This window comes from Etheostoma spectabile, chromosome 10, assembly GCF_008692095.1.
Source record: "Etheostoma spectabile isolate EspeVRDwgs_2016 chromosome 10, UIUC_Espe_1.0, whole genome shotgun sequence".
NCBI lineage: Eukaryota > Metazoa > Chordata > Actinopteri > Perciformes > Percidae > Etheostoma > Etheostoma spectabile.
The window spans coordinates 10,958,490-10,968,804 of record NC_045742.1 but is presented as its reverse complement, the minus strand read 5'-3'; the positions used below and the strand labels follow the sequence as shown (position 1 = coordinate 10,968,804).

General features: G+C 41.7%; 1 protein-coding gene across 1 annotated transcript in view; it reads right to left on the bottom strand.

Annotated features, from left to right (window-relative positions):
• enox2 (ecto-NOX disulfide-thiol exchanger 2) overlaps nt 1-10,315 on the bottom strand; it is a 171,644-nt gene that overhangs the window by 84,246 nt on the left and 77,083 nt on the right. The window contains 1 exon segment of the mRNA XM_032527850.1: nt 5,442-5,588. Coding sequence (XP_032383741.1) covers nt 5,442-5,588 — 147 coding nt within the window.

Below are 10,315 nucleotides of genomic sequence, written 5' to 3'. Positions count from 1 at the left end.
AGCTTCACTGACTACCCATCGAAAACTATGCGTACCACTGTGTCAGCGGCAGCTGCTGCCTACGGCACTTTTCTACACATGGAGAGCCTCACTTCCCATAACAACACTCAAAGACGCTTTACAGTTTTGGTTTATGAACAAACAAAGGTACGTAGACATGACAGACAAAAAAGAAAAGGACAACACATAGGTGCATGGATAAGAACAGGTAAAGCAGGAGAGGTGGGCAAAGAGGGAAAAACTGTTAAAGTCTGTTAACAGTTAAAAGCAAGTTTGAAGAGGTGAGTTTCGAGGGCCTTTTTGAAGGATGGTAAGGTGCTTGACTGTTTGATGTGGTCGGGGAGGCCGTTCCAGAGGGTGGGTGCAGCAGCTGAGAAGGATTGGTCTCCCCAGGTCCAAAGCTTAGTGCTGATGGTCTTGAGGGTGTTGGCATCGGCGGACCTGAGGAGGTGGGTGGGAGTGTGGAGTCTGAGAAGGTCGGAGAGCTATGGAGGGGCAAGGTTATTCGATGCTTTGTATTTGAGGAGAAGTATTTTGAAGTTGATTCTGTGTTTGACTGGGAGCCAGCGGAGGTTGCGGAGAACAGGGGTGATGTGGTCTCGGCGGCAGGTGGAGGTGAGAAGGCGGGCAGCTGAGTTATGGACGCATTGGAGTATGTTGGTGATTTAGTCTGGTAGTCCGTAAAGAATGCTGTTGCAGTGGCCCAGTCTGGAGATGACGAGGGCATGGATCAGTGTTTCAGCTGCAGTGGTGAAAAGAGAGGGGCAGAGATGTGCAATGTTACAAAAGTGAAAGAAGGCGGTTCTGGTGATAAGGTTGCGATACAAAGGAGAGGGTGAGATCAAAGATGGCTTCAAGGTTGCGGATGCAGGTGGAGGGGGAAACGTTGGAGCCATCAATTTTAAGGGAAAAGGTCTGGTAAAATCTCTGATTTATTGCAGTTAAGTTGGAGAAAGTTTTCTTGCATGCATGATTTAATGTCAGTGAGGCAGGCTGTAAGGGTGGAGGCCATGATGGTCTTTGAGGAGAGGTAGAGTTGAGTGTCATCCACATAGCAGTGGCAGTGGACGCCATGTCGGAGGAATATCTGTCCAAGGGGGAACATGTAAAGGATGAAGAGGAGGGGGGCCAAGACCAGAGCCCTGGGGGACACCATGAGTGACTAGAGTGGTAGATGACCTGCAGTTGTTTATGGAGATGTAATGGTGTCTGTCAGAAAGATGGGAGGTGGAAGATGTTTGATTGTGTCAAAGGCTGTGCTGCGGTCTAGGAGGATGAGGATGGTGAGGAGACCAGAGTCGGCAGCAAGAAGAATGTTGTTGGTGATTTTGATGAGGGTGGTTTTGGTGCTGTGTTTGGTGCGAAAGCCAGATTGAAATGGTTCATAGTAGTTATTATTAGTTTAGGTGAATATGAAGTTGAGTGGCAACAGCTCATTCCAGGATTTTGGACAGAAATGGGAGGTTTGAGATGAGGCTGTAGTTGTTGGGAATGTCTGGGTCCAGACCAGGTTTTTTCAATATGGGAGTGATGGCTGCAAGCTTGAGGGGGGAGGGGACAATGCCAGAGGCCAGAGAGGAGTTGATTATGTTAGTGATGAGGGGGGAAGAGTGAGGGGAGGCAGGCCTTGGCAAGGAATGTGAGGATTGGGTCAAGGGGAGAGGTTCAAGACTTCATGCTGGAGATTATGATGGATACATTGGTTTCAGTGATTGGAGTGAGTGAAGAGAGTGAGTGGGGTGGAGGGGAGGGGGATGGAGGTCCAGGGCTGGGGGAGGTGGAGCTATGGGCCAGTTGATTATGGATGCTGTCAATCTTGGTTTTGAAGAAGGAGAGGTAATCAAGTGTAATTGGAATTGTAATAAGAAAAAACTATCCATTACCCCTATTTTCCACTGGTCTGCGCTGCGTTCAGGAGGTGCTGCAACACCCGCGAGTAATCGCTGCCATTTAACTCAATGCTTGTTAATCCACCAGATGTGCCGAGCGTCCCAGAAGCATGTGAAGCAGCTCTCCGCTCTGTTAAAGAGATGCACCAGGTCTATTTGCAGGCGAGCCTCTGGCCGTGCAGACAGCAGGAATTAAAACAGCAAGAGCATCCCAGTTATCAGTTCAATAAATCTGACGTAAACAGGTTTTCTGACTTATTTTATTTCTCTGTGTAACCGGTGGGCATATTGACGTAATGACAAACAGCAGACACACGGGTCACAGCAGGAAGAGGAAATACTGAGTTGTAATCGCTGCCATGATCAGCTAGATTAAGGTATATACTTATAGGGCTCTATCTTGCACCCGGCGCAGCGCAAAGCCTGACGCAAGTGTTTTTGCTAGTTTAAGACCGACGCAGTTGTCAGTCTCTCGTCCAGCACCCACGTCGTTAAAATAGCAACTGCACATGCCCCCATCTTTGTGCCCATGGGCACCCCAGTCTTGCAGGGAGGTGTGTTCAGGTGAATTCTTGGCATATTACTATCTTGAAGCAGCAGGAAGTGATCGTGCCTTTGACAAACAAAAACCTGTTCTAAAGTCAATAGTGCAGCATTTCATTGAATTTTAACAGTGAATTAGTAGTAAAATGAGCATAGGCACGTGCACAGCGCGCATACTATGCTTGTCTCACACACACACACACACACACACACACACACACACACACACACACACACACACACACACACACACACACACACACACACACACACACACACACACACACACACACACACACACACACACACACACACACACACACACACACACACACACACACACACAAAAGATTAAAAAGGTTACAAATACAAATATTACGGTGCAAATCCGGCATCATAATAGCAGTGTGCCAAGGTACAAACGCACCTGGCTGTTAAAGGGAATGGGAGATGACACTCCTTGAATTAATGAAGACACTGAGTACAACCCTTTTTAAACCATGCGCTCGGACCCGTCTTTTCATTAAAAAAGGTCCCATAATGTTCATTAATTGTGGTCAGTTCTTTGACCAGTAATATGGAGGCAGGTCAACACATTCGGTTGTAGAATGCAATGATGTGTTTGAGTTGTTTTTGCCTCAAGATAATACCAATATCCAATAATTTCCCTGCACATTAACTCATACTGATGTGCATTTGACAATGCAAACAGGTCGTTGGAGAACAAGCTGGATGAAGACAAACATTTTTAAGGTGTGGAATGACATCTCATCACAGCAGAATTTACAAATATATAATAAATCTAAATAGCACCATTGCATTAAACAAAAAGCCATTTCAGCTTCCTGCATTATTTAATATTAGAATATGTAATAAGTTCTCCTAGTCACTACGTCTGATATAAATAACTTGGTGCCGATTGACCGAGACAGGGAATGCTATTATCTTAAGGCTTTGACGGCCAAAAATATACCTCTATTTTTTTACTGTTGCTGTCAACGTTTTTTCTAAACTTTAATATTGTGTAAGTATGACAATGGGAGAGCATACTAAAATATTATCAGACAATGGCAGAAAAAAACCTGCACGGTTGTACAGATATTGAGACTGACACGGAGCAGCAGATCTGACAAGTGAGAACTGAATTGCCCATATTTAAATTGTAATTTAGCACAGGACAAAACATTTTCTGTTCTGAAAATATATCTTTAGCAAGGTTTTGTAACACACTACTCAAGTAGTCACTTGAAGTTATTGGTTAAAGGGCTGCAATAATATGTGGTCTGGATCATTAGTGAAGTCCCGGGATTTAAGTGAGTCTGGGTTTTGTCATCAGTGGCCTGAAAGCTTTTAACACTACAGCTTTGATACATTAATCAGAAGAATTTCAAAAGACAAAAGTCAAGTGTTTTGTCAATGCACTTGTTATTTTACTTCATCTTGTGTTTTCATCTTGTTTCCTTTGCACATGGTCTTAAAGACCCAGTGTGTACCGTGTTTAGTTATTTATTATCAAAATCGGTGTTGCCTGTTCACACACTCGTCCTTTTTCATAAATATTTACCACCCCATCAATTCCAAGTATTCCTTTTGGCTTGAAATTTTACATTTGCATTCACATGAACTGGGGTTGACGCTGCATATTCATTTGCCATCTTGAAATATGTTATTATAAATAAATATGCTAATATGTTAGCCGGTAAGGAACATACAGGATATACTGCTCCTCTTTTCGCGTTTTTGCTGTCACATGATAAACCCACAGGTGCTGCTAATGCTGCTAACGGGTATCGTCTATCGTCGCTTCCCGGCCCCGGCAAGTTTGAAGAAGGAAACATGGAGGACCACACAAACTCAAAATCCAAATTTCAGGAACAGGAGTCTTCTTCTTCACCCAGAAAAAGAAAACGGATATTGAAAAGAACAAGAGACCAGCTTTTTGAAGTGTGAAGGCTACTGTAGTTATATTACGTACTTTGAACTGCGTTGATTGCAATATATGATCTCAACGCTAGACGGATGAAATTCATACACATTGGACCTTTAATGTTACACTTAATGTGTAACTTACAGCATTTAAATAAATCCGTAATTTAGACAGACATGGGTTATTTGTTTGATAATCCTTGATGGTACACTAAAACTATCAAATTATAGTTTGACATGGTGAGTGAATTAAAATAAAATTAAACTTTATCAAGACGTGAACTTGTGACGTGAAGCTGTGAAGAAAGATGAATTGCTGATTAGGGCCGTGTTAATGTGAAGTATTAATTCAGTCCAATTAGCTTCGCCAAGAAAGCAGAGAACATGGAACAATACCTCTCCTTCTTAAGGGCCCTCTTCTCTCTATTACTTAAAAAGCAATTCATTTGTCAGTACTTCTTTAATTAGAAAGTCCTTCTTTAATTTGACACATTACTAGCCACTAACTCTAATTACTGTTTAATTATAGCACACATGTGTATCTTCGTGCGTGTGTGTGTGTGTGTGTGTATATATATATATCTTTGTGTATGTAACACTGTAACACACGTGTGTGTATCTTTGTGTGTGTGTGTAAGCTGAAGGGTTTGCAGTTTTGATTGGCAGGTGGTGCACATTAACACACAGTCGGGCACACACTCCCAGCAGAGCAGTTTCCTGCTGCAGCTGCCTGACCTCCAAACAGGCCAAACAACCAGAGCCTCAGGACATGGCAAGCCAATCAAAAACAACAAAGACTGGGCTAAACCACTTTTCTATTTTCATACCGTCACCAAATGATGGGATTATGCAACAATTCCCATCACAGCTATTTGATGTTGGTACAGGTAGGGGAAGAGGAATTCCGAGGTAAATAATGTTGTATCAAAGCTTTTCTGAATGGAGGGAGGCATTCTCTGTTGAGCGTTGCGGGCACTAGCATTTCAAATTCAACATGGCTGAGGGCAAAACGGTGAGGATTTAAGACCACAGAGTAATCCTGCAGCAGTGGTGCAATACATGTGAGGGAGTTGTTGTCAGTACCTGGAGGCAGGCTGGCTCTCTTCCTCTTCTTGTTATTCTCAGTGGTGTTTTCCAGAGGAGGACACTCTGACACCAGTTGCCCACTGGAACTGCTGAACTGGAGAGGGTCGTTGTTGGTTGCTGGATCAAAGGGAAGAGTGTTGAGTCCTGGTAGACACAGACAACACAAAGAGCCACATCATAGTAAATGAAGTGATGGATCCTGACCACACTGGGAAAGATGAAAAAGGGAAAGCAACGGGGGTTCCATCTCTTCTTTGCTTTTCATGTCCAAACCTTGTGGGCTTCATTAACAAACACACACACACACACACACACACACACACACACACACACACACACACACACACACACACACACACACACACACACACACACACACACACACACACACACACACACACACACACACACACACACACACACACACACACACACACACTACTTAAAGACCTTATCTTAGACCTTTTTCACTATTTTCTAATGTTTTAAAGCTCAACAACTACTTGATTCAAGGAATAATCGGGAGGTTAAAAAGAAACAAATAATCATTTGTCGTAATGTTTTTTATTTTATTTTGAATCTTTGTAGAGCTAGATACCAGGAAATTGTATATTTTCAAATCACTATGTTAAAAAGATTTTTTACGTTACTCAGCAAAAGGATTTTATGTTATGTACTAGAATATTTCGGTACTGATCCCAGACACAGAAGAGGCAAAATGGTGGGCTAGTTGGCTTGCTTCTGAATCAATATTTTGTGTGTGCACAGACAAACACATGCACCGTTTCCTTCTCTTCCAATCAAAGTCCACTTTAAAAGGCCCAAAACTAACAATACAAATTTGCAAATTACACTAAAAATGTTTTTCTTAAAGAATGCTGTAAGGAATCTAATGCTCCATACCAAATCAGCAAAAACAGCATCTTATCCTTATCAGAACATGGATGTAAAGGTAGTTCTAGAGTGTAAAAGAAAAATGAAAGCTCAGATGTACCGTATAATGAGGCCAAGCCGTTCTGGAAGCAAGGTTTTCTCTAACATTTTGATTTTGCTCACTGATATCTTGGAATAACAGAATCAAGTCATATAATGAATACAAGACAATAAGAACACTTACATCAATAAGTAATGAAAACAAAAACAATGTCAAGATTGCTCCTGAGTCTAAATCATGATAAACAACTTGACTCATGTTTTCTGCTTAATGTATCAGCTATTCTCCACTCTTTAAGAGTTGTGTATTTGTTTAGAATTCAGAGCAGGGTCCTGGGGAGACTCGGTCTACAGTCATGAAAAATTCATGACACTTCTTTGTGCACAGATTTGTTTATCCCTCTATTGCACAACAGAACAGGAGCTGCCCCACACTGATGTGGCTTTATCAGAGGTCCACAGGACCCTAATCAGTTAGTATCAAACTCAGTGCTCTAAGCGACAACAACATCATTATTAAGGATTCTATTTGTGGTCTTTGTTTATCTACTTTTCAAATTGACTTACATTTTGTTTCCACAGGTTTTTTAGGTGTGTTTTGGTGCATTGTCCTGTTTCCATGTAAGACCGGACCAAATGAGATTATAGGTTTTTGTGTGTCAACTGTGTCTTTTCTTTTCTTCAATTTATTCAGTCAAAAGCAAATATTGATCAGCAGCTTAACAAAGAGACAATTCAAACACACAGACAAAGAAAGAAAAAAAAAGAGATATAAAAAAAAAACAAAGAAAAATAAGCCCAACTTTGAAAAAGCAGAGTACAACAGCGTATTTCGCCTAATCTGTAATAGAAATCTACTCTGCTTTTACTGTGTGTAAACTACAATGTTTTCCAAATTTCCTGTTATCATGCAAAGGGAAACCAGATAGACATGTCTATAAAGGGGACACGGTAAGCTGAGGCAAAGGGCATGCTTGTAATCAGAAAGCATGCTGAGAAAAAGGGCCTTGACATACAGTATATTAAACCTGCGTGTGGGAGATTTGTTCAATTTAGGCAGAGGAGACTGTGTATTTGCTGCAGAGTCTAAGTAGAACTTCTGTCTAAGCTCACACACAGACCTTAAGTCAATCTCCACTCAGCATCCATCTGTCCCACTTTTTTAACGATGAACGCCAATAGTGTTGAGAGTGAAACAAATCCATTACCCCGCAAGTGTTAACTCGGTCACTAATAAACAGCCATGGTTTACATTTGAAAGAGACAGCCGTTCAGTTGATGGCATGAGTTACCATGAATACAGGCCAAGAGAAACCACGGAAAGAATGAAACAGTACTGAACAGCTGACAAGGAAATACCACTCCACTTCAGCAGGAAATGTGTCATTCCAGTTCAAGATCAAGGCAAGAAGTTACTTTTGCTCATGGTGGTGGGTTTGTCCAAAAATATCAGAACTCTGCCTCCTAAATGGATTTATAAAAGAACCAGACCTCTGAATGTGGTATATATGGTGACTGGTGCAGAGGATGAATCACTCAGGTGGGTTTTAAAACTGATACAGAGCTACATGACTACTTCATCCAGTACAATTAATGTCAATTTAGATACCATATCTTGCTCTTGAGTAATAGTGTTAATATAGTATAAAAGCTCTGAAGCAAAAGTGAAGAAAAGCATTTTACAGTCAGCCTCAATAAAACAGCTTTTGGCTGTAAATAGTTTTTCTTGATTTAATCTTTGAGTTTTATCTTTGGAATGGTTGTCAATGTTCAGAATCCGTAATAGGACAGATACAGCAAACAAAGAGTGCGGACACAGCTTAGGACCGAAGTCGCTTTCCGTGTGTGCCTGTATATTAAGAGCGTCTTTGTTGTTAGGTCATCGCCCCTGTCTACTGTGCTACTCGTTTGTCTGTAGGCTGATGGATGGTGTGTTTAAGTTTCAACATCTGACCAGAGGGAGGAGTAATGTCAGTGAGTATCTTTTCCCAGGGGATGAGGAAAATAAATACAAGGAAGATTGGGTAGAGACAAGTGGGGGATTTGGGCAAAAGGGCTGCAGAGTAAATGAAGGAAATGAAAATGCTGAACTAAGACACAAACTTTATGCTCTGTGGCCTCAGAATGTGTAAAAGTAATTTCACAAATGAAAGTGACCTAATCTCACACCAAGGATGCATTATCAGAATGCCCCATTGACGGTATAGTTGACCAGGAAAAGACAGGGCCATTATAATATGCAATGAAACTCAGTAGGCCATTAAAACACCATTTAACTGCCTTGGATGAGGAACAAACTTGTGCATCTAATCCATGGAGAATGTGTAGGAATGTGTGTTAAATATATTTATAATTAAGGCGCAATACAATTACCAGATGTAAAATAGATACTAGCTACTCACAACTTTTCTAACAACCTTAATTATTATTTGTGAATCTCGGACAGCTGAAAGGATTAGTCAATTCATTGTTTAATTGATAGGCTGAAGATTAACCATTTGATAAAATGTTATATTAAGCAGGCTATAAATGTAAATATTTGTTCATTTTACTTGTCTTTTATGATAACGCAGACCTTTGGGTTTGGGACCAAATCAATATTATGAAGACATCAAAAATGTTTTTAATTATGACTATTTAAAAAACAAATTCTAACATTCTATAGACCTTTAAACCCATATAAATCACATGGTACTGCAGTAGACATCTGAAATAACCATGTAAACAGCCATCTGGGAAAAGACGCACCAATTACAGGGCATAGAGGTAATCAAGTTTGCCGCAACACAGAACCTGATATATGAGAGTCATTACACGATGACTTAATAGTGGACTGGCAGCTGTGGGGATCAAACTTGTGATCTTTCTGTACAGATCACACATTTGTATATTCTCCTATAATCCTTCATCTAACTTGTATCAGCTAATAAATCCAACAGTACACAATGAATAATGCAGAACATTAGGAAATGTGCATCATTACAGGTAAGTGCTTAAGAGAGTGTGTGTGTGTGTGGATGTGTGTGTGTGTGTGTGTGTGTGTGTGTGTGTGTGTGTGTGTGTGTGTGTGTGTGGTGGGGGGGGGGGGTGTTAAAGCAATGGACTTTTAATCTAAGATAGCACTGAGAAACATACTGTATAGAGGCCATGTGAATACTGAACATATCATTTATCTGAATCAGGCTAAGTGCCAGATGGTGGCACACCATTAACATATCCCCAACCTCAGAAATAAATGTGCTTCTCTGACTATTCCACTTCATTACTAAACCATAATTGTCAAAAAACTGCCCTTCAGCTTCAGTGATTTGTATCTTCAAATTAGGTATGCACCAAATTCAGGATTTGGGTTCAAATTCGGCCGAATACTTGTACTTGCTTGCACTAGGCACGCTACACTGGTTGACGTAATGACGCCACCGTTGATCACGGGAAGGTGTTTACGTAGGTGGACCGTTCAATGCAGTAGGCTGTGAGAAAGTGAAAATGGAACTCGCGAGCAGAAAAGACGCCGCCCAGCAGCACCCCCAGCCAAAAGAAGGTGACCCAAGCCGCAACGCCGACCTGTCCCACAGCAGTAAGGTCCCCAACCAACACACAACATTGCCGCTGCCAAAACACCTGCGCATGAAACATTCGAAACAATACAAGTCGCGCATTAAGGGATCTATAGACCGCAGTCAAAACGCAGCAACCACAGGTACGGCAAGGAAGGACAGTTACTGCTAAAACTTGTGTTAACCAGACAGTGCCTCTCCCGGGCTGTCAGCTGTTCTCTCAGTAAACGAGTCTCCCTACAGTGGGGGTGGAGCGACCGAACGGCCGGCTGCTGCTCGTTAGCTTACGTTAGCTATCTTTTTACCCACCCAACATGCCTTCATCATACACTGGTTAGCGAAAATTTGCCTTGCTCAAGAGCACCTGGCAGTGCCCAGGAG